The 18,579-nt window shown below is 39.5% G+C and overlaps 1 protein-coding gene across 1 annotated transcript in view; it reads left to right on the forward strand.

The window, feature by feature from the left end:
• Window positions 1-81: 81 nt before the first annotated feature.
• The window catches only part of LOC144651185 (uncharacterized), a 28,884-nt gene continuing 10,386 nt past the window's right edge, over window positions 82-18,579 (forward strand). The window contains exons 1-19 of the mRNA XM_078511084.1: window positions 82-784; window positions 2,480-2,538; window positions 2,868-2,925; window positions 3,532-3,585; window positions 3,745-3,936; window positions 4,882-5,204; window positions 5,512-5,551; window positions 6,672-6,807; window positions 7,107-7,211; window positions 7,332-7,378; window positions 7,920-8,120; window positions 8,823-8,892; window positions 9,607-9,789; window positions 10,580-10,825; window positions 11,781-12,007; window positions 12,572-13,417; window positions 14,230-14,483; window positions 17,050-17,182; window positions 18,103-18,201. Coding sequence (XP_078367210.1) covers window positions 383-784; window positions 2,480-2,538; window positions 2,868-2,925; window positions 3,532-3,585; window positions 3,745-3,936; window positions 4,882-5,204; window positions 5,512-5,551; window positions 6,672-6,807; window positions 7,107-7,211; window positions 7,332-7,378; window positions 7,920-8,120; window positions 8,823-8,892; window positions 9,607-9,789; window positions 10,580-10,825; window positions 11,781-12,007; window positions 12,572-13,417; window positions 14,230-14,483; window positions 17,050-17,182; window positions 18,103-18,201 — 3,675 coding nt within the window. The 5' untranslated portion in view covers window positions 82-382. The remainder of the gene's footprint in view (window positions 785-2,479; window positions 2,539-2,867; window positions 2,926-3,531; window positions 3,586-3,744; window positions 3,937-4,881; window positions 5,205-5,511; window positions 5,552-6,671; window positions 6,808-7,106; window positions 7,212-7,331; window positions 7,379-7,919; window positions 8,121-8,822; window positions 8,893-9,606; window positions 9,790-10,579; window positions 10,826-11,780; window positions 12,008-12,571; window positions 13,418-14,229; window positions 14,484-17,049; window positions 17,183-18,102; window positions 18,202-18,579) is intronic.

Below are 18,579 nucleotides of genomic sequence, written 5' to 3' on the forward strand. Positions count from 1 at the left end.
AGTTTAAAAACAAAACTCTGTCATATATGGTGCATAAACTATATCGGTCTTACCAGTGATGACACGGGTTGCCATAGAAACTAAACTAAATGTGGCCATTTTGAATGGCTGTTTGTGGTGGAAGAGTCAGTGTACTGATCTGACTTTATTTTCAGATGGACCTCGCAGAAAGCTATTCAGTGATGCTAAAGATAAAGAATGTACATTTTCAGATAAGGGAAAACCACAAACGATGAGGATGGCAAATTTGATTCCGTGGTAATTTTGTGCCTGGGAAGCGTTTAGCGGGAAGTCAGCTCGTTAAAAATTTGTACGTTTATTTATACAAATGACAAAGGAATTTACGTTTGTGTAGCCAAGCTCGACGCTCGAACATTTCAACATGACAAGTAAACTTATGCAACTTATCGAAACACGGACCAAACGACCAGCTTTTGACGAATCGGAGTTAAAAGTTAGCTCACACTGGAAACTTATCAAGACCGCCATCAAACAACATGGCGACGACCCGAAGAAACTTGACGAAAAACAGGCTTTAAATGTGGGACACGGCGTTCATCCAGTGAACTCATTGGAGTCTGAGGAAGAACTTTCTTTTGCAGCTTTCAACTCTTTTAATAATAACTTCGTTGGGATCGACAGCGAGGGAAAAGCGTCCGTGTTTTTGACAACTGGTTACAGAGAAGATGTGGACAGCAAACTTCTAAAGGATCCCATTTGTGGAATAGTGTATGCAAAGAAAACTAGATTTTATGTTGCCTGGGGATTTGACGAAAATATACGAGTAAGTAAATCAAAATATATGGCCAAAGTAATTTAGCATCCGAGACAAATTAGAAAGTTGCATGAAATTACATGTAATACAAATGCAATGCAATGAAATTACATGTAATACAAATGCAATGCATGAAATTACATGAAGTTATACATGTAGGGAGATCTTTGGACCAAGAGTGGTGACATTACATACATGTATGGCTCTTGTGTAGGAACCAAAGATTTTCTGTCGGGTCAAACCAAGTTAAAAAGTGTTTAATTATGTATATGGCCAGCTTTAATGGCTTTTTCTTGTCTGGATAGTTGTTATGACATATTGTTTTGGTGAAATGCATGAAAAGGGTACATGTATGTGTGGTAAACGCTGCCACAAGTGCAGCCTAGCTAGTACTGAAACCGATGCTAAGCCACCAGGACCAGAGAGCCAGAGTTTGCTGTTATCATCCAGCTTCACCTGGTAGAGCACAAATAATGCACAAAATGAGTATAAATATCTCATGATATTTGTGCTGACACAAGACCAGTTTCGCAAGTTCTGCGTAGTTGAAAGTGAAAAAGAACAGCGGAAAGTTACATATAGCATTTTGGGAGAAGGAAACATAATTTGCATAATAAATCTCTTGAGAGTGATAAATGATCGTCACAGTGAATTTCCAATTTAAGCAATTGGAATAAAGAAGCCTGAAAAAAATTCAGGGCTTCAACGGGATTCGAACCCGTGACCTCCGCGATACCGGTGCGACGCTCTACCAACTGAGCTATTGAAGCCACACATTGGGAGCAAGGTCAATTGTGAGTTCATATTTTCCCGTGAGAGAAGTGAAATGATGTAATGTATATGAAATGATTCATATATGAACTGCGGATATATATGAGAGTGATAAATGATCATCGCAGTGAATTTCCAATTTAAATTGGAAATTCACTGCGACGCAATTTAAATTGGAAAATATTCAATATTAAATTGGAAATTCACTGCGACGATCATTTATCACTCTCATATATATCCGCAGTTCATATATGAATCATTTCATATACATAACATCAATAAATCTCTTGTTGGACATTAGTGTAAAGTATTGCAGTAAGTACATTTTAACTTGTCATTATTACAGTATATTTTGATTGCCCATCTGGCTTGCCAGAATACAGCAAGACTCCTAAAAATATTCAGCAATACTAAACACTAAAATGTCTACTAAGATATATGTATTCAAGCTATTTTTTTTGCAGAGTACTTTAAATAATTACCTGTGTACTTCAGTGCATCATTAATAATTAAATCACCCATCATTAATATTTTAGCTTCTTATCGCACCTTTTCTAATGTGGTGCAATTATACCTGTACCTCTAGAATTCCCCACTAATGGCATGTTTAATTACTACATGTATGATTTTGTGTTATTGTAAACAACAATATGATACTTCATGCAGAGAAATTAAAACAATTTTATAGTGACCTACCAACATTAATGAAACCCTTTTCAACTATAAATAGTCAGATATCTTTTATTTCTTAAACTTGTTTGTGCTTTGCAATTATGTTTTTTTATTTTTTGGAGGGGATGGGGGTGTTACTTAATTTTTGGTTCAGGATTAGTTATTATCTGGACATGTACACACTGTACAGCAGAAGTAGTCATGTTCAATATACTTCAATGTCATGGCTAATTTTTTATTTTTATTTTTCTCTAACTACAGTTAATGTCAGATGGCTTCAAAGTCATAAGTGTGGCAACTTCTGTCAGCAGAATATTTAGGTAATTTTCCACATCTGCAGATGGAATTCAAGTGTGGAATGTGACATCATTAAATTTTCTTAAATAATCTGGTTGAACCAGTTCTTTGTCTTCCTTTCATTAATTGTAATGAATTAATCTCATTAGGAAAACCATTATTATAGTTAAAAGTTATTCTCCCCCTTGAAAACAAATATAAACCTTTGGATTTTTTTTTGCTTTTAACTACATGGTAATTAAATTAGTTTCACAGACATTTATATTAACATTTGGTTGAGCAAAACTCCTTTTATAAGTTATTATTGTATGAACAGGAGGCTGATTATACTGTTTATTATTTTTCTTGTTAGTGGAGTGTATAATGAATCAACAAATGAGATCATAACTGGAGGATTTGGGAATGTCACAGTAAGTGCTGTTCTGTTATGCTGTTCAACATGACAGTCTGATAGCTCCAGAAAATATCCATACCCCCCACCACCTAAGTTTTAAGGTATAACCGCCCCCCTTCTACTGCTTTCAATTGGAAATTCCACTAAAAATATTTTGCTTTCGAGACTCCCCCCCCCCCCATCAGAACTGCCAACAAACTTTCATTGAGTGGGTATGGATATTATCTGGAACCATGCAATACCATATGCCATAAAGGCAGACGGGATCAAATTTCAAGGGGAAATACACATAATCATATTGTTGACTAAAGAGATTCAGAGCTGCAGATAAAGTTGTGATTTAATACCACCAGAATATCAGCCTATAAACTGTGTGGGTACATGAACATTTACATGTAAACTCAATAAAGTTCTTCAACATTGTTACGTCATTTCCCCTCCCCCCCCCCCCAAAAAAAAAAAAAAAAGGAAAAAAAAAAAGAATAAAGAAACAACAATCAAGCATCGTAAAAATGATTACCGGTAATCTTAAACCTTTGATTTGGTGGTTATTATTATTCTTTTGAAGAATTGATGTATGATAATTCTTAGTTAAATGAGTATGTCATTCTCTCTTTTTTAGTGCTGGAGCTTTAGATATGGAGCAAAGTTTTTACTTCAACGAAAAGTTCTTTCGGTGAGTGGTGTAATTTTAATTCTTCTTCTTTTTTGTCCAAGTTACTTTAATTAGAACTATAAAATTGAAAAGTTTGATAGGTACTTTAGTGTTGACAAGAGTGTCAAATGTTTTTTTTTATCTGGAATCTACAAAGGATGATATTTTTATGAATTACAGGAATGTATGCCGCCATCCAGTACCATTTCCTTGCTGTGCTTGGAAGACACTCCCAGCAGGTCTCAGAGATGCTTTGCAGTGTATCATAACAATGTGATAATTTACAACCTTCTTAATGGCTCATGTGTTGGACATCTTAAAGAGCTGCACCCCAGAGAGATCACTGCTGTATTGTTTTTTAATCCACTCAAGGTAACCATAACTGTTAATGCAAACAACACTGCAGGGAATAAGGAGGCATGGTTGCCTTATGGTTAGTGTGCTGGACTTTGGATCGAACTGCTCCGGGTTTGAGCCCTGGCTGGGGCACTGGGTTGTGTTCTTGGGCCAGACACTTTACTCTCAAAGTACCTCTCTCCACCCAGGTGAAGTAAATGGGTACCAGCAAATTTACTGCTGGGTGGTAAACCCTGCCATAGACTAGCATCCTATCCAGGGGGGGGGGGGAGAGAAAAAAAACCCTAGTCACTTCAGAAACTGGAATAAGCACCGGCCTGATGGGCACTAGGCTTATGTGCAGTTTTCACTGTACTAAAGGGAATTGCACACCCCGAATGACTGTTTAAATAGGAGTATTTCTTTTCTCCCTATATTGAATTCTTGCACATTGCTGGTTACCCAACCTCCTCCTTCTAAGTGTTGTTTTTAGACCCTACCCCAAAGAAGCATTTCTACTTCCCATTTTCACACTTGGGCCAGGGTAGAAAGAGACACTGGCCAGGATTTAGCGTGTGGGTGTGACACCACCCCCACCTCACTTGTTCAGTAAAACCCTCCTTAGAGTTTAAAGCGGTAAAAAAATGAAACGAGTTGCATTAACTGCAAAGCAATATTGTTTTTACAGGTACTATAGATCTGAAATTTTTGAAATCAACTTTTGAAATCCCATATTTTAGTGATGTCACTGTCATCTGATGAGAGTGTCAGTCTTGCATTTCAAATATTACTTTATATCACAAGCATTTTATTTTATTGTTTTTTTAATTCTTTTACAACATCTCTTGTGATAATCATAAACCATGAGTGTGAACAATCTTCTACTTGAGAGAAGATGTGATGAAGAAGGATTACAGACTGTACATACATGTAACTAATTTTAGATGTTGTATTTACCACCACTGCTTTTTTATTCTCCAGTATCTTATAACAGCAGCAAAAGATGGTTCTATAAAAGTCTGGGATGACAAAGGCAGCATCAAGATCATCTTTGTTGGCCATTTGAAGTCAGTGAACACATTAGCAGTGTACCCGTTTGGTACTTACATCATGTCTGGCTCCAGTGACTGCACCATCAGAGTCTGGAGTTTAGATACTGCTGATGAAGTCGATAGAATTGACACTAAGGAAGCAGTTTTGGGACTCGGGACTATTGTTGGAAAGAATGACTTGTATTCGTTTGGACGGAAGTCAATTGAGTTGTGGAAAATTGAGCACATTCATAGCGTCTTTGCAACAGTAGGGTAAGTGATGTCCAGTCTTAATCAAAGAGTTCTTGGAGCCAGCTCATTCATGCAATGTCCAATTGCATTGTTTTCTTTGTTTTGTTGAAACATTTGCTGGGGTCGTAAAAATGCGCGCGAGTGAACATCAGCTGCATAAACGTCACGAGCCAAAAACAAACATGCTACACAGCACTTAACATTTATGAGCATAAAAAGGTCTAGAACCTTCCTCATTCGCATTTTGTCGGATTATGCTTGCTTGAAATATATGAAAAAAAAAGCAACAACAAATGCACAATCGCTTAGTTATTTGTCTTCTCTGCAGAAGTAAAGTAAAATCCATCAAGCCTACAACGCACCCAAGGGTAAGTGATAACTTTGCAACCATTTTTTACATGCGTTTATAACTTTATATCGCTGTATTGTCGTTCCTGTTCTCCTTTCCTTGCTTGAACAGCCTAGCAATTACAGGTAAATGGCTGTTTTCACACTAGAGACGGACAAATCGTCTTAGGGCCTCTTCACATGAGCCTGGTTTACGGGATGTCTCGGTTACCAAGACGGATTTTGACGTCTGTTCATATGGAAAATTTTAGCCCGGGTGACGGGGATAAAATTCAAGAAACGAGACCGAAATGGCGACAGATAAAGTTGCATCTTTTGCGACTATCGTAGCTTTATCGACCCCTGTAACTTAACTTTTAAAGCTAATTCTTTCTGAAGTGGAAATAGATACAAGGCAAAATTATGCCATATTGACCGCCCAGTTATGAAAGGGAAGCTATTTTCTCAAAAAATGTTGCGTCCCGGCGACTGGGCTGGAGTGTTCATATGGCAAAATTTTCTTCCCGGTTGCCGATATCTCTGTTGTAGAAACCGAGATATCGGTAACCGGGCTGGCCTGCCTTCTCATATGAACACATCGAAAATTCTACAAAGAAAATAGGAGTGAGCCGAGATCTCGGTAACTGGGCCAGCCCGGTCAACCGGGGTCATATGAAGAGGCCCTTAGTGTGAAAAAGGGACGGACACGACTTTGGACGTACAAGTCGTCTAAATTTGTCCGTCTAGGAAGACGATTTTTCGAGGACGACTTGGTCGTCTAAACGGACAAGTCGTCTAAAAGCCGTCTTAAATTCACACAAGACGAACAAATCTTCAGGCGACTTGTCCGTCTTCTAGTGTGAAAAAGGCGCAAACTGAGTACATGTACGTACCAACTGAGATGAAATACGACAGAGACTTTGAGAAAAGTCGAAAGCTTTTATGCAATAGAACGGGAAGTGAGTAAAAGGCGAGTGTTTTACAGTTCTCACACTGACTCCCGGCCAGTTGATATTAAAGTCTAAAGTAATACGCCTTTCTTGGTTTATTCAAACCCACCGCTGGTAAACTAGTCCTCGTGAGTGCGTAGTGTGTGTTACATGATTTGTATATCACTGTAATTTCACAATAGAACATGCCACACGTGTTTTTATTTTTCAGATGCCGTTAAGACTGGTGTGTACGTGCAGTGATGCTACTGTGCGTCTGTTGTCCCCAGGCTCCGGCGAGTGTATCACCACAATGCTGTTACCCAGCATGAGTATTATCGCAGACGTGGCTTATGCTGCTGCTGAAAGTACGTATTAATAAAATGGAAAGTAAAACTACAATAAAATCACACGAAATCACATGAAACCGTTCACTGTTAGTAACGATGGTTATGCTTCTTGAAGCGTGACCGAACAAACAAAGCGTGACCGAACAAACACGGGGGTTTCAATGATCTAAAAAAAGTGCAGACCTTGGACAAATGTGGTCGATTTGTTAAACGCCCGCACGAAGGAAACTAAACTTTTCCACACTGAATCAAGTCTTGTCGTGAATGATATGCTCTTCCTTTTTATTTATATCTTTCCTATTTTGTTTTAATTGTAGATTTGTTGTTTACTCTGCTCTCAAATGGTAAAATCTTAAAGGCATCCACCAGGACTAATCCGTGCAAGAAACTTCAAGAGTGGGACACAAAGACCAACCCAGATGGTACAGCCATGAATTTCTGTATCTTTATGGATTATGACTTCTTAGTGCCATGTTCTTTTTATAGGGTTTTCTTGTAAAATCGATTATTTGATTTATGCTTTTCTTTTTGCTCGTTTTCAGCACCGAGTCCGTGCACCTGTCTTTGTCTTTATGAATACGTAGTTGAGGTAAGAACTGAAGCTAAACAACAACAACAATAACAACATCCATTATTTACACGATATAAGTTTAAGCAACAGGCTTGCTTGAGAGGAAGTGTTTCTAACTAACCAACCATGTTCTTTAAAAATTATTAATAAAAAAAAAAACAGTCGTCCACATAACTAAAAGAGTCCGCTTCGTTTCTCGCTATTTCTCTTCTCTAATAGCCCTCTTTCTCCGGCAGTAACAAACCGTTCGCATGGATAATTTACAAAACGGATAACTTTTTAGGAGCGCTATGGGCTGTAATGCGTCTTCTAAATCTTAATTCATCTAACGTGAATTTTTTCAAGATCTGCTAAAACACAATTTCCTGTTGGTAAAAAATAGTGTTTTGACCATATTTTTTTTTTTTAATAAGAACCGTCTACTTCAGAATTTACCAAATTTTCCGCACAACCAAACCTACGATAGATTCTCTTTGTCGTTCATTCATTTGTGCGAGTATGTAAGATCATTGTCTTAGTAATTTAATGATCTAAATAAACTCTGCATTTCTGTTTGCAGGATGAGCTTGAAGGTGATTCTTGGGGAGATCTGGTCACGGCTCTAAAATCCAAGAAAAGAGCAGAGGAACTTGAGAATCAAGGAAAAGCTATTAACGCTTATGACAGAACTCTGCTGCTCGGTGGCTGTGTAAATGGCATGATAGTGTTGTTTGACTGGCAGAATGATGCCACTCCTGGCAAAGTTTCCTTTCAAATAGAGGTGAGCTTATTCGCGAAAGCTTTTTCAATGCGCTGCATAGCGTTTCTTGCGACGAGACAAATTCCGCTTTCGGTAGTTTATAAATGATATCTGGCATTTACCTCGCACGTTATTTTTTATTTCTTTATTTTTTTTTTTTTTTTGCTTTTCCAGTTAAAATAGTCATAAAACGTTCTTGATTGAACCCCCTCTATAACGGACACTTTCAGTAGCGGGAATTATTTTCAGTCATTCTTATTCGCCGGGACTTCGACTTCTTTCCGTAATAACGGGGTATCCGCATGGCGATCCGTGATCCGTGTTACAAGTTGCTGCACAATGTTGCGTGAAGTAGAATTTAGTTCGAAGTTTGTGCTGCATGGTCGCTACAACTTGCAACACTATGTAATACGCGCAAAACAACGCTTTTCAATTTGCAATGAAGCAATGTTGCACACAAGTTGAAAGTCAGAAAATGCTGCCCGTATTACTCAGGCTATAGAAATTTTCGAAAATTGCGATACCTTGAACTGACGCAAAATGTTCAATGCATTGTACTGGGATTAATGTTTTTTAAAAGAGCAAACGTACAGCTTAAAAGCCAGCCAAAATAGTTTATTTTTTTCACTTATTCGGTGGTTACTTCAGAGTGAGAGTAATTCCTTTAGAATGGGTCTGCTGCTGTGCCAGTTCAAACTACGATGTATGTGCTCTTTCCCTTAGGCGCACAGAGATGAAGTTATAACAATGGTGGCTAATCCAGTAGTTGATCAAGTCATATCCGCTGGGCTAGGTGAGTTAAGTTCTCATTTTTGTCAATGACTTGGAGAAAAGTTCTGTTATGTAATAATACAAGCATAATCCTTTGCGCGTGCAATTTAACGTAAACTTTATGCGCGCGCACTTACCGTTTGTTTGCGTCAAAACCATCATCAATTATTTTCACTGCAGTTAAACGCGTGTGGTCGCCGGCCTTTTCAGCTGGTTTTTCCTCTTGTTTTTCGCGCCGCAGAAAACTGCCGGTTTTTTTGGTGCAGTGAAACAGCAGGCTAGAAAAACGACTGCTTTCGCTGGCTATAACTGGGTCTTGAGCAACTTCCTCAAGTTTTCGAGGCAATGCTGAGTTTTCCTCGCAAACAATCATTACAACGTCGCAATGTATCGATGAAAAAGTTGCTTTGGTCTTCTTGTTTCTCTGCCATGGCTGGAATCTCGCGATTCTACAAGAGAAGACAGAGTCTTTTGAAAGCATTTCTTTACTATGCCCCACGAAGGGTTGATGTCATCACTAAACATAAAGCGGATACCCACTTGATTCCGAGTATAGTTGCGTCGGCGTCTGTAGTTGTTAAACATGTAGATATCGATGGACGTAAACTTTTGCAAGGATATTTAGATATTTAAAACCTAGTTTAAACCTAACTGTAAAATCTGTTGTAAGTTGTGTCTTCTCACTTTCTTTAGTTTTTAAATCTAAGTAAATCATTTTCATTATCTTTCCTTTCAGATCACGTGATTAAGATTTGGCGCCTTTTCCCATTCGCTGAGGAAGCCCTGGCCCCTCTGATGACGTTGTACTGTCATGAGACCCCCAGGCTCCTGTCCGTGGCTCACCATAAGCTGTGTGCGGCATTCCACGAGCCATCTACTGCTTCATATAACATTGTAGTGTTTAAAACCACACAGAAAAGTAAGCGGCGTGATTTTTTGTAATACATGTACATTATGCAAGTGCAGTCCGCTGGCTTCGCGTTTGCTTTTTTGCGGCGTAAAAATGCGTATTTATTACGAAAGTCTACGTGACTTTCTGTACTATTTGTGACACGAAATGCTTGTGTCTGCCTCCCTGTCCTATTCTCAAAAGCACAATTGCGCTGTACTAGAGCGTTTTTCACTTGAGCGTTGAAACGTCGAAAATAATTCGAGTTTGCTTTGGTTTTATATTACTAGGTTTACTGTCTGGTTTTAAAAAACCTCCCGCTACTTTCTCATCCAATCAGAATTTAAACCAAAACCTACCGTGTCTCGCTCACGCAAATTTTCCCGTGCTTCGTGTCAGCTTCATGTATTTGCTTCGAGTATTGATCGATTGGGTCACTGGATTATTTGCGTCCTTTGTGATTGGCCAGAGTAATTTCTTTTGTTTTGGTTTTACGACTATTAGAGCAGTTTTCAATTGAGTGTCGTAAAACCAAAACCAAAGTATTACTCTGGCCATCAGGAACAGACAATCCAGTGAACCAATCAAAACTCGAAGCAAATACATGTAGCCGGCGGAAGCGCGGGAAAACGTGCGCGAGCGAGTCACGATTGATTTTGGTTTTAGTTCTGATTGGCGAGAAAATGGCGCGAGATTTTAAACCAATCACTAAGCGTAGTAATGCAAAACCAAAGCAAACGCAATTTACTTTCGACACTCAAGTGAAAACCGCTCTAATTGTAAACTGCTCCAACATGCTGAATAATTTTTTTTTTCTCAGAGCGGTTTGACCATAGCAGTGACTCTGATCACATGGATGACGTCACGGGATTGGCCAGCTGCGCCAAGATGAGGCTGTTTGCGTCATGCAGTGCTGACGGCTCTGTGAGAATCTGGGACGAGGCCAACAGACTAGTGCGCGTCATCAAATTGAACGCCACTCCAACAAGCATTTGCTTCAGTAGTCAGAAAGGTGACCTCATAGTGGGCATTGGCAAACATCTACACAAAATCAGCTACGCTACCTGTAAGTAACCTGTGTTTTGAGGCGCATTGAAACGCGCTACGCTGTTGCAGACTGCAAAACAGCCTTTATCTTTTGCGAACGCGCTCGGTCTAGACTAACGTTGTTGATTTTGGACTTGGTTTTCCGTGTGTTGGCCAACCACAACGAAATAAGTCTGAGATAAGGTAAAGTTTAAGAAGCAACGCAACGACAAAGAGAGTTATGGTGCACCGCATATGGAGTCTGTCTCGATTTACAGGACGAAAGTCTTTCGAGAGTATACGAGGAGAAACGCGAAATCTCGAAGCATGTATCTTTCTCTAAACCATTTTTTTCCAAACTATACTACCGCACCATGCTCTTTTTAACCGATTAGAAACCTTACTTCACTTTCTCTCTAACTTGAAACACGAATACCATCATGACTTGTTTTTCAATTTCTTTTCCACATCATAGTCCTTTAGAGCTCACTAATTCTGACTAACATGTATTTAATTTAGTTGAAGTTATCAAAGTCGTTGACTGCAGGAAATGTGGCCTAACGGGGCTTTTTTAGTACTAGACAGCCCTTCCCCTCATCAAATTCGATCTAAAGTTACACCGTTCGGCCTTCACTTGCTATTGGGTCAGCTTTGGGGTCGAGCAACTGCCTCAAGGTATGCATAAACGGCTTGCTACTCTTCGAGAGAACAATAGAACAAAAAACAAGAACAATGTCCCTAGCCCCACAAACAATAGCCACTGCTACACTACAGGACCAGTAGAACTACAAGCTTATGAGTGCTGCTACATAACTTCAACTTTGACTGACGTACCTGAACCCGGGCAAACGAGCCAAAATGGCTAGTATTGTGGCCCTTTCCGTAAACTTATTCCCAATTTTTTTTTAAACTACTTTTCGGAAAGCGCATCTTCTTGACGAGAAGATTAAAACTGTAAGAAAATATTTTGTTCTTTGCTCTTTTTTCGTCTTCAGACATACCGCAGTCGTATATTTTCCGAATGGTGGCGATGGATTTCCGACGAGTTGTTTCCGAGGCACCGATGGATATCGACTCGGACATCAGAGGCGGTCTAACACCCGAAGAGTGTCAGCGGCTAAACCGAGTCAAATCATCCCTGCACAAGTATAGCGAGTTTCAAGACACACTGCCACAAGATGAAATGGATGAGAAGATTCAAGAGGAGGAGAGGAGAAGTCAGGTAAATTCATCTCAGTATTAATTTCGAATTGTTTACAGCGTTAGTTTCATCCGGGTATAGCTTGTTCCAAGCATTCGTTTTTGTTTTGTTTTTTCACTTGCCGTTTTCCCGGTACTCAACCGAACGTCGTTCTCGGCGCCGTTCCAAACAATCCAAACTAGTGTTTGGGAAGAACAAATGTTGTTGGAAAATATACAGACACTCGAAGAGTTTCCGTTTTTTTTTTGGTTAATTTTAAAAAAAATTGGGGGGGGGGGGGGGGTTGGGGGGGGGAAAAAAAGTTAAAACGCGAAAAGAGAGGAATAACTCTGAAGGTATTCCATTCTTTGATCTTTCTGAAATTTTTTATTGGGAATGACCGTTAATTCTATTTGATTTTTTACCGGAACAACTGGTTTCTCTGTACAAATGGAAAGCGCTCAGTCCAGTGCTGGAAATAACTGTTACTATAAATAACCATGAGTTTAATACTGCAACAACATTTTCATCAAAAGAAAATGTCATGTTTCATTTTTGGCTACTTAGTGGACGGCGATTGATTTATTTCTCCTACTTACCTTCCAGGCTTTTGCAAAAATCCAGGACCGTGAAAATGAGCTCAGAAAACTTCGCGATGGTACTTACGAATTTAGCAAGAAACGACAAAACATCGACACTGAGACAGTTCGCGGAGAGGCGTTTGAAAAATACTTGGAGATATTTTACAAAAGGCCGCACATCGATCTTCCAGATGATGCGTTTGAGGATGACGAAGGTTATGGTTACGAGGAAGATGAAGAAGAACGCTACTCGCCTGATAAAGGGCAGGGGTTTTTCCCGATAAGTAGACAGTCAACTAGGTCTAAGAAAAGCAACACGTCCCTTGAAAAACCTCCAAAGCCAGAGATTAAGAGTTTATCCATGTCGGAGTTTGAACCTATAAAATTAGAGGAAGATAGCGGAGAGATTTCTGCACTTCCAGCCACTAAAGAACTGGACGAAATGTCGCCATCTGAACGACCTTTCACAATGGAAACAGAAAGCGAGATTTTCTCACACGAAGAGACGAGTTCTAGAGTCTCTCATTCGGCGCCTATTCACAGACGGGATTTCCGAAGTCATCCGATTGAACCGCCGCTCGTGAAACGGGACCGCGATCGATATGTTGTCAACGTGCCGAAGTCCACTCGGTATCCTTCGCCGAGCCAGTCTGTTCATCTAGTATCGCAGAGGCTTTCGCGTCTGGCTTCACATAAAACTGAAGTTGAAGACGAAGAGATGTTTGTTATCGCCCCTGACGGGTATATTCCAAACTCTGTAGTGGTAGCCATGTTTAAGGATCTCAAAGAAGAGGGGAAAGAGGAGACGGAACCGTGGAAACCGCCTCAGTTGACCGCGGAACAACTGGCTGAACTGGAGAGCAGGAAGAAGGTGAGATGGCGTGACTTATTAAATACTTGGGGGGGAAGGGTAGTGGGGGGGGGAGGGAGGGAGGGGGGGGGGGGGGGGGGGGGGGGGGGGGGGGGGGGGGGGGGGGGGGGGGGGGGGGGGGGGGGTGGGAGGGAGGGTCAGAGAGGGAGGGAGGGGTAAAGAGGAGGTGGACACGTGGAAACCGCCTTAGTTGACTGCAGAACAACTGGCTGAACTGGAGGGCAGGAAGAAGGTGGGACGGCGTGACTCATTAGATGCTTGGGTGGGGGGGGGAGGGAGGGCCCTTAGATTGTAATGTAACGCCTGAAATGATTGGTGTTTCTTTTACTCCATTCTATAAGTTCTGTTCTTGTATTAGGTTAACAGGATAGACAGAAAAGCCGTATTACGTTAAAACTGATTTTTAGGTAAAGAACCTATGGTGCGAAAGAGGGGGATGCAAATAAAGAATGTGAATGAATAAGACATTTTCAGCATTTAGCAAGATTTGCAAGGCTTTTAGCAGTTTTCTTTAACATGTTAGTGTCATTTCCTCTCATGTGGCTTCTTTGAGTGGCTGTTATTTTAAGTGTTAAAAAACTCTACGCTACACACGTACATAAAAGTGAACGGAAACTGAAAGTTTTTTTGTTATGCCAAAATCCCAATTTCCCCTCTTTTTCGCGCGCCTTCGCTCGCTTGGCTTCACCGACCGAGAGCCTAGAACAGGCTAACTTAGACCCTACAAAACATATTGACATCTTGGTGGTTTTGAAACGAAGTGAAACGCACGAATATTCAAGAACTGACACTGATTGTTGTTTGCTTTGCAGAAAGTTCCAAAATCTCCTGAAAGTCCAAAAGGCAAGAAAGCGAGAGGAAAGTCGAAGTTCGCGGATGAACTGCAACTTGCTTTACGAGACTCACCTGAGCCTATCGACTTGAAAACCCCCACCCCCACGCCACCCCCGTCCCCTCCCCCTGAACCGACACCTGAGAGAACCCCCTCTCCAAAGAAAGAAGTCAAACCACTTCGGCCAGTTGAGAAGTTGGTGTCAAGACCACCGAAACCTCCGACTCCAGAACCGTAAGTTAACATTGATTGTGATCTTAAGCTTTGTTTTCATTTTGGGTTTGTTGTTGGCAGTTACACCCATGTATTTAGTTCGTCATCGTACAGAGATGTCTCGTTTTGCGTGACGCAAAGCAAGTCACGCCAGGATCTTCATATCAGGGCCTGCAACAACCCTGGGAACGAGGTTGGGCCTGCAAGTGCCTTGTAACCGTGTTAACTATTCTTGAAACTTTTTTAAATTTTTTAACCCTGTTTGTAAACTAAAGTAACTGCTTTAATTTGCTTCTTTTAAAAATTAAGTAAAACAAGTTCAAACGTTAATTTTTAGCCGATGACGTTAAGACTTTGGTTACTACGGTAACCAAGGCGCTTAAAGTCGTGCTCGAATTTAATTCTTCTCCAGTCCTTTTTCATTGATTCGTGACGTTATTTAGGTTTAAAAACTGCTATTACAACACAAAAATAAAACTTAAATCAAATTAGGAATGTTAAATTCCCTAATTCATTTAAAACATGACTGACCTTGAAACCTACAACAGTAATTTAGCAATTATAAAAATCGAAGTAGTTCTATTGAAAGAAAGGATGTCTTGAGCTTTTAATGTTTAAACGTAAACTGTAATTTAAATAAATAAATCAACATTTTAAAAACGCCCTTTCCTGTTAAAGAAAACCGCTGTCCAGCAGTCATCGTAGTATGCTAAACCTAAATGCTTGGCCTCCGCCTTCTACGCAAACAATGGGAAATGAAGTGATAGATGAGAAAAGGGACGAATTGTTGGAAAGCCCATCATCCTTGGTTATTGAATTAATCTCGCGTGAAAATGAAGGCGCTATAACAGATGTGACGGCGCTTAAACAAAGGTAACGTGAAATAAAAAACCTAAACTATGTTAAATTTAATTAATGGTAAATCAACGCCATTTTTTTTTAAAAAAAAGTTTATATTCTTCTTTCAGCAAATATAAAAAAAATATGTGTAAGAAAAAAAGGTTTTGCCGTGTTTCTATGGAGGTTTTTGTGGTAACAGAAGTGAATGTTTGGGATAGCAAGAAAAGCTGACTGTGATAAGTTATTTAACAGCTTTTTCGATCTCTTCCGCACTGTCATGAGTGTTTTCATAGCTCTATGGAAACAAGGAAAGGAGAGTTTTAAATAAATTTCAATTTCGTTTATTAAATTACGTTTAAACTAGTTTCTTCTTTCTTTCACATTTTTTTATCGTCTTCAGCTGTGCGATATTTCTATAATACCGTCTCACAATTCAGTGCTTGTCGCATTGTATGGTGTATGGTGTAAATAAGCTTTGATTTACAATTCTCGTTCCGTTCCTATTTCTCTCATTTCTTATATACCATCAGTGAGTTACTGTGTATTCTGATGATGGCATGACCCTTTGTCCTCATTTATCATTTCACCATCATCTTACATTGTATATCTTTTATAGCTACCGTTTGATCTTCATCGTCTGACATTTTATACAACATGCGACTCAGGATCTCCCTTTAGTGAGGTGCCATACCCCATGCTACCTTTCGGGCCTCACTCTGTGACAAGTGCTCTGTTTTTAGCTTCCATGTTTTTTTCTTTGGTTTCAAAACCTTTGTGATGTTTGCGCCGCTTTTTCAACACATTCTTCCTAAACTTTACTTCTTATGCTTTATCTCTTCATGCAAATCTCTTTGTACTAGCGAAAGCTTAACATCCAAAAACACCTGTGTGTACGCCCCAGAAAGACTGGATGCCAGTTTATCTTCAACCTCACAGACGGACAAACTCAGTGTTGCAAAGCCACGTGAGTCTTTTGCGACTCACATCACTACATGCCATGTAAATTCACAACGTAGGAAATCATCTGCTTCAATAAGCCCCGTGGAAGAGCTACTTGAAAGGATCCAATGGCACGAGAAAAACTCTCTACCCTGTCACTCAGAAACTCTTTCTAGATTGAGAGTTGCAAACGTTACAGAAGCAGATAACACTGCGCACGCTCAGATCTTTCATCTTTCTCTTCAAAGTGAAAACGTCTCTGCAAAACTACGTTTGAGATCACTCTTAAACAGGTATCCATTTCTTCATAGGCTTTTTCTGTCTTCTGTTATCTTTACAATTCTTGCCTTTCTTCTGTTCTCTTTTTGACATGCCTTGTATATCCTTATCACATTCTTCCTAGCTTCAAACTTAAACTAAATGTTAAAGTGTTTTATTAAGTACACGTGTGACGAGCCACTTAAAAATGATCTTTAACCTGATTCCTGTTACTGAAATATTGTTTAGACTTTCTCGGGGATAATGTTTAAATCGCAACCTTTTTTTTTTTCAACATAATGAAAAAATAAAATTTAGCTTTAAACAATTGGTGTAAAGCCGTTATAACTAAAGCGCCAAACCTGAAACCTTCCAACTGTGTTCAAGTGAGTTCTGTATTTGGGGCAGTGATAAACTCCAATTAGTCTATAAAAACCTAGTTGTAAAAAGGTTTATTCGCACGTTAAATCGTTTAATCATTGAGAAATTTCATCAATCTCATCACATTTTATTTTTTTACTCACAGTTTTCTTTCTTTCACACTTTGCAGAACACCCCCTCCTCCCAAGGAACCAACTCCTACCCCACCCCCTCCTCCCCCACCTTCTCCGTTACCGTCGTTCATCACTCAGTTCAAGGGAACACTGTGGTTTGAGAAGTTCTTTCCTGATGCAAACTCCGAGGTGGGTAGATCAATACATTCAAGTTCGCTATAAAAATCCGTCTAAATCTTCTTCAATCTTAACCATCCTTGTCCTTATTTTGTTTGCAATAACTTCTTTGGCGTTTTTCTACCTTTGGAGAATATGATTTTTAGGTTTCCTTCCATTTGAAGGTGATTTTATAGATCACAAAACATGACTAATATTTTGGCACAGTTCCTTTAATAGTTACATTCAATTGTTTCTGAGAATATACGGTCAAGAGTTGCTGCCTGAATGGTAAATGATTGAATCTCAGCAATAAATAATTTCAAGCATTCAAGAACACTCCAGCAAGTCCAAAACTTTGGTTGCAAAATTGTTACCAACTCAAGGAAGTACGACCACGTGACTCTACTTCTCCGTCAGCTAAACTGGGTGCCTTTAAAAGAACAACTAGCCTTTAGAGATTTAGTATTAATGTACAAATGTCTAAATAATTTAGCACCCAGTTATTTAAGTAACAAGTTTTGTAAAAGGTTTGATGTTCATGGACGAAAAACCCGCCAACACCAGAGCTTGCAAATTCCACTGTTCAGGACCGCAGCAGGCCAAGGAACATTTACATACAGAGCCGTAAACCTATGGAACAGCCTTGATATTGAAATCAAAATCGCTAACTCTCTGTACTGTTTTAAATCAAAGCTCAGGGATCATCTTCTTTTAAACTTTTAATCATTATTTTATTTAGTTTTCAATTTTATTTGTAAATATTAGTGTTAAGTAGATTTATTTTTTTATTGTAAATAGTTTCTAAAAAGCCCTATGGGGAGATTACTATTAAAGTTCTTAAAGTTCTTAAAGTTCTTACACGTTTGCTCACTTAAAAATTGTCTTTTAATGTACAGTAGCAATGGAAAAAATGAAAAATGTCCTTAACTGTTTCATTGTTCCCTGTTTAGACGTTTCCCAGGCCGTGGACAGCAGAAAGCTTTGTGGAACAGTTACTCAGCCTGATTCAAAAGACGACAGATCATGAATTAAAGACACAGATATGTGCTGTGAGTATATTTGTGTTCAGCAACTTCCACTGAAAACGAAGCAAGCGCGTACGAACTTTTGCTTCAAGGCATGGCTAAACGGAGGCGCAGTTACACGCAAGTTTTCAACTTGCGTCTCCGTTTGACCAGGACTTGCGTGCACTTGCGCGCAGTAGCATTGAAATGGCTTTTGACAACTTGCGTGCACTTGCGAATAAACTTGCGAGTCCGTTTGGCCAGCCAACGCAAGTCTGTACGCAAGTTCAACTTGCGACTACTTGCGTTACCATTTGGCGAGTGCTAAAAGATGGAAAGCAAATGTTACCCCACAATCATAGGAGCTACTTCTTTTTCTTCAAAAAAATGAACACAAAACACAAACTATTTTATTTGTTTGGT

Source organism: Oculina patagonica, chromosome 4, assembly GCF_052425735.1.
Source record: "Oculina patagonica isolate OP01 chromosome 4, crgOcupat, whole genome shotgun sequence".
Lineage (NCBI taxonomy): Eukaryota > Metazoa > Cnidaria > Anthozoa > Scleractinia > Oculinidae > Oculina > Oculina patagonica.